Genomic DNA, 13,463 nt, shown 5'->3' with positions numbered 1-13,463 from the left:
AAAATCCCAAAGAAGTATCAAACAGTTCGTGGTAACGAACTGTAAGTAAGGAGCGACCCGGCTCAATGGTAACCGAAACTCTAGAAAACGGGTTTTTGATACCAATAGATATATCAAAAGAATCTGATTTCAATGCTGATTTCAAATATATAACTTTCATCAAGTTTAGTGCTACCCATCAAAAGTTACGCGTCTGAGAAAATTTGGCTGATTTTCAAAAAAAGGGGGAAAGACCCCCTAAAAGTTATAGAACCTTAATGAAAATCACACCATCATATTCAGCGTATCAGAGAACCGTACTGTAGAGTTTTCAAGCTCCTATCTACAAAAATGTGGAATTTTGCATTTTTTGCCAGAAGAAAGATCACGGATGCGTGTTTATTTGTTTGTTTGTTTGCTTTTTTTTTTTTCCCAGGGGTGATCGTATCGTCCCAGTGGTCCTAGAATATCGTGGGAGGGCTCATTGGAACGGAAATTAAAAGTTCTAGTGCCCTTTTTAAGTGACCAAAAAAAATGGAGGGCGACTAGGCCCCCTCCCACGCTTATTTTTTTCCCAAAGTCGCCCGATCAAAATTTTGAGATAGCCATTTTGTTCAGCATGGTCGAAAATATGATAAATATGTCTTTTAGGATGACTTAATCCCCCAAGCTCCCAGAGGGAGGGCTAAAAGTTATGAACTTTACCCAATGTTAAGATATAGTATTGGTTATTGGGAAGTATATAGAAGTTTTCAGGAGTTTTTTTTTCTGGTAGTGGGAGGGAAGGGTGGGGCGGGGGTTATGTTTGAGGATCTGTTCATGAAGGAAGTTTTCATGGGGGAAAGGAAAATGCCATGAAGGGGGCGCCAGACTTGCCAGCATTATTTATTGGTTATTGGGAAGTATACAACCATTTTCAGGAAGGATTTTTTCTGGAAGGGGGGGGGGACTAGAGGAGGGGGTTACTCTGAAGAATATTTCCGTGGAGGATGTGTCTTTGGGGTAAGGGAAATTTCTATGAAGGGGGCCCCGGATTTCCAAGCATTATTTAAAAAACGATCAGAAATTAAAAAAAAAAAATCAAGTTTTTTCAACTGAAATGTAAGAAGGAATATTAGAACTTAAAACGAACAGAAATTATAACGTAAGTGAGGGGGTTCTCCCCCAAGTCAATACCTCGCTCTTTACGCTACAGTTTTTTTTTAGTGCTTTCAAAAGAGCTATCTATTCTAATTAAACGGCCTTTGTGATTCAGGGGTTTGTGAATCAAAACTTTTTTTTTTAACTTTTATGAGATGAGATGAGATATACATTTATTAAAAAAGAAAACAAACATTATTCGCCTTTCGCCTGCCAAGAAAGACAATAAGCGTAAAGGACTTTTAACGTAAAGGCCGTGTTATTGACTACGGGGAGAACCCCCTCATATACGTAACAACATATACGTAACAAAAAAAAAAACAATAAAAAAACAAGCGATACGGCTCGATAGTTATCGAAACTTTTAAAAACAGAAGTTTGATGTCAATAAATGTATCAAAAAAATGTGTTTATAATGCTGATTCTAAATATATAAATTTTATTAAGTTTAGTATTACTCATCAAAGGCTACGAGCCTGAGAAAATTTACTCGACTTTTTAAAGAGGGGGGAAATATCCCCTACAAGTTAAAGAATTTTATTGAAAATCACACCGTCAGATTCAGCGTATCAGAAAACCCTATTACATAGGTTTCAAGCTCATATATGCAAAAATCTGCAACTTTGTATTTTTTGCCAGAAGAAAAATATAGGAATATAGAAGTTAGTTACGTAAGTTAATTTGTAGAGACATCCATTTAGCAAAAGAAAAGTAAAATTTGTATGCAAATAAAAGCTACATTAACTAAAAAACGATAAGAAATTAAATAAAAAAAAACAAGTTTTTTAAACTGAAAGTAAGAAGCGACATTAAAACTTAAAACGAACAGAAATTATTCCGTATATGAAAGGGCTGTCCCCTCCTCAACGCCTCGCTCTTTACGCTAAAGTCTTAATATGTATCACAACTTTATTTTTTAAAAAAAAAAAAAAAATTAGAGTAAATATAGAGGCGTTGAGGAGGGGGCAACCCCGTTCAAATAAGGAATAATTTCTTTTAGTTTTAAGTTTTAATGTCGCTTCTTACTTTCAGTTTAAAAAACTTGTTTTTTTTTTATTTAATTATGTGGCAGTGATGTGTGCACCATGATTACGTAAGATATGCGCCGTCCTTACATAAGATATGTGAACTATCAGTGTGTAAGGTGTGTGCTGTCGTCAAGTTACAAGCGGGGATTCCCCATGGGTCCTGTCGTGATGTTACATAAAATCGCGTCATCCATGTTATACTTGATCATTTAAAACGGGGTGTTGTCTGACGTCATGGTGTCCAGGGGGTGTGTCGTATGAATCTCATTAGCTGTGTTCCCTTTAATTGGAAACCTGGAAACAGGGACCGCATTGCCCAGGTGGGAGGGACTAGGAGCTCCTATTATTGGTACTTGTGTATTATCGCGACTGCACTCCGATTAATCATATAAAAAATACTGAAACACCTCGAATCCCGGGAATCTTGCCAAAGAAGTTTGTAAGAATCTTGCCAGGGCTGTCGTGACATCACAGGGCTGTCGTGGAAATCCTATGGGAATCAGCTATGGATTTCGTCGAAAGCTTTATGCCCCCACTACATAGCAGTAATAGCGTTGTGCTAGAAGTAGTAGTAACTGTAGTAGCTGAAATATTAATAGCAGTATTAGGTAGATGTTGCCCCTCATGATGCCACAAAAGTTTCATTTTGATACGGTAAGCTGTTCCAAACATATTGCTGATAAGCCTAGTTTAGTTCAACTTACCCCTCAACGTTTCTTGAGACGTTCATTCCAATATCTTCAGCCGTTGTAGTACTTGCTACAGAAGCAGCATTTTTGTTGGTAGTAGTAATAGTGGTATTTGTAGTAATAGCGTGCACATATTGCCTTTTTAGGTCAATTAAGACGTTCATTCCAATATCTTCAGCCGTTGTAGTACTTGCTACAGAAGCAGAACTCCCTAAACATTCTTGTAAAGGCTCGTCTAAATGCCCTTCGTCATTTTGGGAAGTAGAGGTGAAACACAGCCCCCAACCCTTTTTCTCGATAGCATATACTGTATTTAAACAATGGACCAAACTTACAGCCCTTGTCCTGAGGAATGGGAGGGGGGCTTAGATCGTCAAAACACAATTTCTATACCTTTCAACAATGCTGAACAAATACACAGTCACGAAATTTTGATTGGAAATGATGGACGTTCAGAGGGAGGGGCTGGCCCTCCAATTATTTTTGACTCTAAAAATGGCAGTAAAACTTCCAATTTCGAATCAAATGAGTCAACTCCGAATTTTATACTACCGTCAATTCCATTAAAAGCTTATACGGCCCCATGATATAACTTATAACCCTTGTCCTCAGGCTCTAGGAGGGTTTTGTCAACCCCTAGGCCGTGTTATTTTTAACTAGGTGTCTATATTAAAATTTCGATTGAAAGCATTTGGGGAGAAGCGAACTTAGAGGGGGGGCTAGTTGCTCTCTGATCCCTTTTGATCTTTAATTGAATGAGCCCCATTCAAGTTTACACGGCCACCCCTTCCATAAAAATGAGATACAATAATAACGGGCAACTAAAATAACTTATAGTCCTTGTTCTGGGGGCTGTGTTGGGGGGGGGGGCTTTCATATACAAAGATATAACTACCAGACCTTACTTCTATTCTGAGCACTCAATTTGAATGTGGAGCGGGGGGGGGGGGGGGGCTGGTTGCCCTCCAATCCCTTCCGACTCTTAAAAAGGACACTTTCAGAACGTTCAACTTCCAATCCAGTGAACTCCTTCCGAAGTTTCTAGGACAACTCCTTCTATACGAAGGGTTTTGGGTTTTGGTAAAAAAAAAACATTGGGCCCACATCGGTCTTTACTTACATACCACATCAGTTTACTAATAATGAGTGGGTTGAATATGGTAGTAACTGAAATATGGCAGTAGCAAGCCACTTGGGCTCCACTCTTTGTTCCCTTTCAGGGAGTTCTTAGTACGGAATTATTTTCCTAATGTTATCTTTCTAGTGCCCTAGTTGTGGGGGCAGGGGGTATTTTCCTCCAAAAATGTATTAGTGCAAAGTGACGTAATACGTTGAACCTTAACATAAGATGAATGCGAACAAATTTATTTTAAATAGAAATATATATTTTCTAGTACACATTTATAATATAAGTAAAATTTCTAAAGATGTATGTTCTTGTCATTGGCTAAATGTTTTCGTCAGTATTTGGTTTTTGATTTGTCAATAGTGCCCCAACCAAAGAACCAAGGAGCCAGACTCCTGACTCCAGCCTATCGAACCTGCAAAAATAAACGTTAGTCACTTTTCTCTTCAAAGTTAATAATTTTTGTTAATAAAAAAACATTCGTAGTAACAAACTGTAAGTATTGAACGACTCGGCTAAATAGTAACATAAACTCTAAAAGACAGAGTTTTGTTAACAATAATCGCATCCAAGGAAATGATTTCAAGCAGATTCCAAAATGCTAAAGTTCATTTAGTTTAATGTTACTCCTCAAAAGCTACAAAAGCTATGCTAGTGCCTATACAAGTGACCAAAAACATTGTAGGGCAACTAGCCCGATTCCCATGCCCTTTTTCCAGAAAATCGTGTGGTCAAAATCTTGATTAGCTATTTTTCAGCATAGTTGAAAAATCCAATAACTACATCTTTCGGGGAGTTTTTTTGGTGAAATTTTTAGTGGGGTTGGAATATTATTGAAGACTCATTTTGCAAGGGATAAATTCTCGAAGTGGAATATTCCACGGGGAGCAAATTTTGACCAGAGGAGGGGATTTTTGGGAAATATTTTCCAAGGAGAGACGGGATTTCCAGCATGATTAAAAAAAAATATCATAAACGGAAGTATACTAAGGATTTTTTTCCCTTAGCAGACATCTTGGGGGGGGGGGGGTTGTGGAAGGGACTGTCCAAAAGGAACTCTGCGTGGAGGAGGGAATTCTCAAAGGAAAGGGAGCAATTTCCTGGTATTATAAGCTGTTTTTAAGTATGAAAAGCTGTTTTTTCAGTTTATGGAATATTTCTAAGTCACCGAACCGTCATGGTGCATGAATACAAAGATAACTATCACCGAACCGAACCGTCACCGAACACAGTCACCGAACCATCATGGTGCATGAATACAAAGATAACTGTACAACAGGGCATGATCGATCACTGTAAAAAAAAATTAGATTTTCAACAAGATTTTTTTGCTGGAAATTAAACGAGTCAGAATAAATCCAAATTTTTGTAGAAAATGTGATTCATGTTGAACGTCCAACAAACTGTTGAAATTATTAAGATTTACAAACTTTTCCTTAAAAAAAATTAATTCTCAACGTATTTAGATTTTATAAATCAAAATTGATTGGATTTCAATAGTAGACTGAAATTTCTTGAATATCGTATTAATATTTAGTAGATTATTTAAAGCATTTGATTACTAGATTATTTGCTGGAATTTAAACGAGTCAAAATAAATCCAAATTTTTGTAGAAAATGTGATTCGTGTTGAACGTCCAACCAACTGTTAAAACTATTAAGATTTACAAACGTTTCATTAAAAAAAATAATTCTCAACGTATTTAGGTTTTGTAAATCAAAATTGATTGGATTTTAATAGTACACAGAAATTTCTTGAATATCGTTTTAAGATTTAGTAGATTATTTAAAGCATTTGATTACTAAATTATTAGAAATACAAATTTCTATCATTTACCAGATAATTCGCAAAAATGTAAGGTATGTATGCATAATCTCGTTGAAAGAGAAATGCAATGCAACTAATTATCAAATTATTAATTATTTAATAAATCAGAAATAAGTTAAGAAAAAAAATAACTGAATAACAATAATAGCAAGATAACAATAATAATAAAAAGATAAATTATCAATTAATTAAAAAAGTTAGAATAAATTCAAAAATATAAAAAAAGAAATAAATGAAAAAGATCTTATACCTTCCGAAGAAGCATCAAAAGAGCCACCTACAGTAGAAACTTTTGATTCCAAGTTGTCCAATGCCAAATCTAAACGGATGTTTTGGTGAATATTGTTGCCCCATATTTTCCATATTTCAGCATCGTATTTAATGGTCGATATTTTGAGCTCAAGTTTGGCTTTCGCCAGTTCATCTTTTACTTTTTCCATCTCCTCGGACAGATCAAGCAAAGCCTTGATACCATAAACTGCACACATTTCACCTAATTTTCTTCGCTGACATTCGTACTGCAATTCAGCATTGCGACTATTTAAAAGGTGATAAGCAAAAATATATGTATTATTAACAGTGGTAAAGTCTGCTTTTAATTTTTCATTCTGTTCAGTCAGTTTAGCGAGCTCTTCTTTGAACACTGCACTGAGAGCTTTAAACGCTAACAATTCTTGGTTAAACTGATTGAGCTGCAACTGAGTGTATGATTGGTCAAGTTTTAAAGACGCGATCTCCAGTGACTTTGAAAATGTTATTTCACTCCCTATTTGGCCAAAATCTTGACCCTCATTCTGCCTTTCGTAGAATAACCTATCATTTTCTGTTTCTAATTTTTCTTTTATGCTTTCAAGCTCTTCTTTTAGCTCTAGCTAGTTTAATTTGAGCTGAGCTATTTCTTCTTTCAGCTTCCTTTGTTCTGCTGAGGAGTTTCTTAATGCATCTGATAATTTCCTATTTACGTGTTTTAATTTTTGATACTCTTGGAATAATTTTCGGGAACTCTGTGTTGTTTTTTCAACTCCTCCTCTTTGAATTCTGTTCTTTTTTCCACTTTTCTCTCCTATTATGTTTTGAGTTTTAGCAAGTCTCTTCTCTGTCTCCTGTAACAAAAGCAACGATTACATTACAAGTAATGATCCCCTTAGGGTGATCATTAAGTTCCCAGAAATTTATTTCACAATTTTAATTTATTTCACTAATTACCCATTTTGAGCTTGTATGCTAATTTACTACTATTTTAATGCTACTGGCCGAATTAAATGGTAATTAACTATACTATAGATGGATACTTGTGTAAATGGGAGTAAACAAACCTTAGCGTAAAGAGTGGATGTTGCGGAAGGGATTGCCTCCTCCCCCCATATACGGAATAATTTCTGCCTATTTAAACTTTAATGTTTTTCAGTTGAATTTTTTTTATTTAATAAAATAAATAATGTATTTATTAATTTAAAATTTATTAATTTAATATCTTATCAAATAAAATAAAAAAGACGTATCTTTTTTACTTAAATAAGGCGAAACCTCATTGCTTTCCCAATGAAATCCGTAACCCATTTTGAATCTGAATCAATTTGAAAAATTTTTGAAAAAATCGAATGTCTGAAATTGTTTTCAGAAAATCGAATTTTTGAAAAAATCATGCATATAATTTAGCTACTATCAAGCACTTGAAATAAAAGGACAAACTCTTTAATTAAAAAAATAATAGTCCACTTGATTATTTAGTATTTTATAGACATAATGTTGAAAAATTAATAACCATTTTAACTTCAACACACTGAATGTATGGTTTGTGTAAAGGGTTATTTAATTATCATACAAAATTTTCGAGACAAAGAGTAAAATTTCTTTTCTAAGTTGTTTCAAGCTACGAGGATGTATTTAATTTGGCAACGTTGGCTACTCATCATTTTGGAATTCGATTTTAAATTTGTATTGATTTTTTGTCTTTTTAAAGCACAATTCGTTTTAATCTAAATTATTCTATCTGGATACATTACAAGAACTTACTTCGGTTGAAGATTTAAACAGTTGAATAAGCTTGCGACCAGAGTCATCATACGGATGGTCAAGGGCGTCTGTTAGGGGACAAGAGGGAGGTGTATTTTCCCTCTTAGATTTTCAAAACTACCTTTTTTGGTATTTTCATAGACAAATGTATAAACATGAAAAGAAATTTTAATAATGTATTATATTGAATGCTTCAAATAATGAATCATAATAAATGTATATTGAAGTTATATATGTCATCCCTAAGTCACCTGCATTTGTTTTTAGTTCCAACATAATGGAGGGCTACATGGGACCGAAAGGCCTGATCAACCTTGAGTATAAGAGGGGCTGTAGCCACAACCATTTTACTATATATTTATGTCTCTATTTTACTGTCATAATTTGTAGCTAAATTCTGCGAGGCTGAAAAGTGGGAATTTAGGCAGAAAAATTTTGGGTGTTTTAGAACGACACAACTATAAAAAAAAACTGAACGAAAAAAAAGAAAAACTAAAAATATTAGATGAGAGCCGAGGGTTGAAACTGCCGACGTTTAATATAAATCTAATAAACATTGATAAATGAACTTTAATAAATTTAAAATCAAGTATAACCTCTTTCTGGCAGTTTCTTGAATTTGCAGCTAAAAATATTAAGAAATAGGATGTATGAATTTAAAAAAGTAGAAATTGAAGAAGGTGCATCATTTGAAGGGAGCATGAAAGATGATTGTCCTTTTCTAGCATCCCCCCCCCGAGATTTTAAAAGTAACTTTTTTATTATTTTCATTGAAAAAATTGAAAGTCATCGAAATTGTCCTTCGCCTTCCCTAGATTTAAAAAAAATTGGTCGTTACCCTCCCCAGCATTTGTTTGAATTTCCTGATGGCGGTGTCATAGCCAAAGGCCTCAGCTACCCACTGCACTGAGAGGAGGAGCAACACAGGGCAGCATATTTGAGGACCGAAGGCCAAAAGTACACATGAAAGGCGAATATCAAACAGTTCGCGGTAACGAACTGTAAGTAAAGAGCGACACGACTCAATAGTAACCGAAACTCTAAAATATGGAATTTTGATATCAATAGATACATCAAAAGAATCAGATTTTTATGTTGATTTCAAATATATAAGTTTCATCACGTTTAGTCTTGCCGATCAAAAGTTACACGCCTGAGAAATTTTGCCTTATTTTCGAAAAAAGGGGAAGTAACCCCTAAAAGTCATAGAACTCTAATGAGAATCACGCCATCAGATTCAGCGTATCAGAGAACCCTACTATAGAAGTTTCAAGCTCCAATCTTCAAAAATGTGGAATTTTGTATTTTTTGCCAGAAAAAAGATCACGGGTGCATGTTTATTTGGTTGTTTTTTTTCCCAGGGGTCATCGTATCGATCCAGTAGTCCTAGAATATCGCGAGAGGGCTCATTCGAACGGAAATTAAAAGTTCTAGTGCCCTTTTTAAATGACCAAAAAAATTGGAGGGCAACTTGGCCCCCTCTCATGCTCATTTTTTCCCGAAGTCACCCAATCAAAATTTTGAGAGTCATTTTGTTCAGCATAGTCGAAAATCTAATTAATATGTCTTTGAGGATGACTTACTCCCCCACAGTTCCCAGGGGAAGGGCTGCAAGTTATAAACTTTGTCCATTGTTTACATATAGTCTTGGTTATTGGGAAGTATACAGGTGTTTTCAGGAGGAAAATAAGGAGCAACATTAAAACTCATAACAAACAGAAATTATTACGTATATGAGAGGGTTCGCCCCCTAGTCAATACCTCGTTCTTAACGCTAAATTTTTTAGTACTTTCAAAAGAGATATCTATTCTAATTAACCGGCCTTTGTGATTCAGGGGTTTGTGATTCAAACAAAATTCGAACTTTAGTGTAAAGAGCGAGGTATTGGCTAGGGAACTCCCTAATAAAAACATAAGTAAGGAATATAGAAAATCGTTACGTAAGTTAATTCGTAAGTTACGTCAGAAAAAAATTTCGAGAAAGCCAATTAGCCAAAAAAAGGAAAATTAATATGCGAATTTTGTTTTAATTATTCATGTACGGTGAGCCAAAATCAAAGCTGCATTAATTCAAAAACGTTCAGAAATTAACTAAAAAAGTTTTTTTTAACCGAAAGTAAGGAGCGACACTAAAACTTAAAACGAACAAAAATTATTCCGTATATGAAAGGTGCTTTCCCCTCCTCCAAGCCTCACTCTTTACGCTAAAGTTAGACTCTTTCTCACAACGTTTTTTAAACAATAAATAGCTTTAGTGTAAAGAGTGAGGCGTTGAGGAGGGGACAGCCCCTTTCATATACGGAATAATTTTTGTTCGTTTTAAGTTTTAATGTCACTTCTTACTTTCAGTTAAAAAAGCTTGTTTTTTAAGTTAATATTTACGAAAAATGTATGTACGCCAACAAGGAAAGTTTTCTGTCATTTCCTTTGCCTTTAAATGTAAAAACTTACCAATAACTCCCAATTCATACTCTCCATTTCAACAACAGAACTAAAATTTAACAGTATGATATAGGCTACTTGCACTACTTGATTATAACTGCTGAATTATGACAATTGTTGCTTCTTTATATTACATTTAACTAATTATGCATTTAATCCTGATCTAACTATTAAGTGTATAATGCATATTAAGAATCTTATTAAGTCAATGTCTTAAGAATAATTATGTAAATGAGAGATGACCAACTGATATGACCTGACATATGTTAGATGTCTATTTAGAAAATATTGCTAAAAATATTTTTGGATTTGTTGTTTTGTATAACTTAAGAGTTTTCAAACGGATTTTTTTTTATATTAAATAATTAGTATGTAGAAATGTATCCTAATGTTTATTTTGGCATAAAATCCTTAATCCTAATTAATACTTAATCCTTAATCCTAAAATCCGTTGGTTCATACCAAAAGCACAACCTCAATATTGTTCTGTAGGTGGGCTTTTCAGAACTTCCTCTTTTTACAGGTACCTCACTAAAGATTTCTATATCATGGACACTTCTCCGAAAAGTATTTCTTTTACAATTTCGATATATCCATTTTTCTCATATCATAGACAGTTCATTAGCACTGCTTAAGTAAAGAGCGTTGTGGGCACAATGTATCACTTTTCCTTCTAGACTAGGGCACTTCGTATAAAAGGATTTGTTGTAGAAACTTCGAAGGGGACTCATTTGATTGGAAACTGAACATCCTAGTCCCCTATTTAATAGTCGAAAGTGATTGGAGGGGATTAGCCCCCCTTCCCATCATTTCCCAATTGACATCCAATCAAAATTTTGAGACAGCCATTTTGTTTGGCGTAGTTGAAAGGTCCAGTAATTATGTCTTTGTAGATGATAAGCCCCCCCCCAAAGGTCTCAGGACAGGGATTGTTGGTTATTCCCCGGGGCATATTAAAAAAACTTTCTCAAAAGGATTGTCAGAATTTTGAACAATATTCTCATATTTTTTAGATAGCCATTTTGTTCTGTGTAGTTGAAAGGTCCAGTAATTTTGTTTTGAGGATAATAGCCCCCCCCCCCCAACGTTCCCATGACAATGGTTGTTAGTTATGCCCTGGGTACATATTAGGTTTTTGTAGAAAGGGTGGCCGTATAAATGTCGGAGGGGTGCTCATAATTTTAACTAAGAAGTTCTAGTGTCCTTTTTAAGAATCAAAGTGATCGGATGGCAACTAGTCCCCCCCCCCGTTACGTCCTTTTTTCCTCAAATGTATCCGATGGAAATTTCGAGATAGCCATTTGTTCAAAAGCAGTCCAACGATCCCATAACAAGGGCTTTAGGATTCACACAACCCCCCAAAATCTGAGGGTTAGGATTGTAAGTTATACCCCGGGCCATATACACTTTTTATGGAAGAGGTGGTTGAGTGAACCTTAGAGGAGGCTCATGCGAACTTTGTTATAGAGAAAGGTCTGCGTGTTTGAACTTTACTATCCAAAAAGATAAAGTGCATTCAGGTAAGTCTTTCACATAATGTTGAGGAGGGCGTTGAACTATATCAAGGCATGTTATGCGTATACGGATTGCCAAAAGGCTGTAACATAGGAATGACTGAGTATATTAATTTGGAATTTTCAGGAAATGAAAATGCTCTTCGTGGTTACGGTGTCAATCTATCGGTTATTTTGCTTCTTCGGTACTGGTACTCTAATTCTTTTCTTCGGCTGAAATCTCTGCCTGCATCTAATATTAAATTGAAAAGAGGTTTAAGGCAAGGTTGAGTTTTATCTCCGACCCTTTTTAATTTGTGTATTTCAGGAGTTCTGGGAAAGATTTCGGCTACCTATCTCTCCTGTTTTTCTGATGTTTCCTAACTGGCTTACGATCATGATCTGCTTTTTATAAGCCGTACTAAAACTGGTTTATCTAACATGGTTTCTCGTGTTGCTTCTTCTTTTTCAGACATAGGTCTTTCTCTTAGTGTAGATAAATGTAAATTTCTTTCTTTTAATAATATTTCTAGTACTTCCCTTCGCTGTAGTGGCTTTACTATTCCTCTCCTAGATTCTCTTCGATGGTTCGGTATTTTTATTACTAATAGTCTTCCGAGCTTGCGCCAGCGCTGAGTCTCAGATATAAATATGAAAATTAAATTAGGATATGCTAAGATTGTTGCCAATAGAGGTAAATATAATAAATTCGCGTTGGCCAAGCTCTACTCAACTTTTTGTGGCCATTCAATTCTTTTTGCTTCTGGAATTTTCCTCCTTCTGAAGAAAACTGAGTTAAAAAGAATTCGGATTAATTATTTTAGATTTTGTAAATTTTTGTTGTTTCTTCCACCTTGGACCAAAAACCGGGTAATTATTAATAAATTTCTTGTTCCTAATATTACTGAAAAACTGGAAGCACTACACAGAAAACTTTCAAAGACTGCTTGTATCCGTTTTTCTCCGCACCATCACCTTATCAGGTTTTTTCAGTCCTAAGTTATTTTTCTTTTATTTGTTTAGTTGTTTTTCTCTGTTTGGTCATTCTACAATTTAGATTTGTAAAGAGTGAGTAAAAATCCAATAATGATAATATTAATGCCTGCTTATTAGATTCTGCAAGTTGTCATTTTTTTTTTTTTCCTCTCTTCCCCCTCCTTTCACGTTATTTTTTTTTTTTTTGCTCTTGTTTATTTTAAATTATCATGTGTTACACTGTAATTTGGTAATTTTTGATTTATATATTGTCTTGTGTCGCATTTTTTGTGTTTTTCCTCGTGATACTCCACGTATTGTACCTCTGTATAGTGTGGGTTAAAAATAAATAATAATAATAATAATAAGGGAGATGATCAAAAAGACAATATTTGAATGCTACCACTAATACTACAGCTAACACCACAACTACTGCTACAACTACCGCACTACAGCATTTATAATCTTGAAGGGAAATTTGAACTAAATCAAAAGACGCTATGTGCATGTACAATGTAAAAAAAAATGTATCTCAAGAATCGGTTTGGGTATTAAATTGGAACTTTCAGATAAGTCTAAAAAGGGAAGACTATCTTACCAAACGGCAATGTGTGCACGCTACTATTATAACTACTATCACTGCTTCATTTACTATTACTACTACTACTTCACTTACTACTATTAATGCAACTACTTGTGAAGGCAACACGACAATGCTACCGCTGCTACTAGTACTACTGCTATTGC

At 34.8% G+C, this 13,463-nt stretch overlaps 1 protein-coding gene and 1 long non-coding RNA gene across 2 annotated transcripts; both read right to left on the bottom strand.

Moving 5' to 3' along the window:
- Positions 1-4,301: 4,301 nt before the first annotated feature.
- Positions 4,302-6,662, bottom strand: LOC148947225 (uncharacterized; the record flags this gene model as incomplete). The annotated part of the gene is made up of 2 exons (XM_089096542.1): positions 4,302-4,377; positions 6,041-6,662. Coding segments are annotated over 2 exons (681 nt in total), but the record flags the coding sequence as incomplete, so codon positions are not given.
- LOC148947224 (uncharacterized) lies at positions 6,543-10,303 on the bottom strand. The gene is made up of 2 exons (XR_016142476.1): positions 10,258-10,303; positions 6,543-6,893 (listed from the first exon to the last, which is right to left on the bottom strand). It is a non-coding gene; the product is annotated as an uncharacterized LOC148947224 (long non-coding RNA).
- Positions 10,304-13,463: the final 3,160 nt, after the last annotated feature.

Source organism: Artemia sp. Qi Xiang Cuo, chromosome 11 (genome assembly GCF_049724085.1).
Source record: "Artemia sp. Qi Xiang Cuo chromosome 11, ASM4972408v1, whole genome shotgun sequence".
Classification (NCBI taxonomy): Eukaryota; Metazoa; Arthropoda; class Branchiopoda; order Anostraca; family Artemiidae; genus Artemia; species Artemia sp. Qi Xiang Cuo.
Note: the sequence above shows the minus strand (reverse complement) of the source record. Positions and strands in the feature narration are given on the sequence as shown.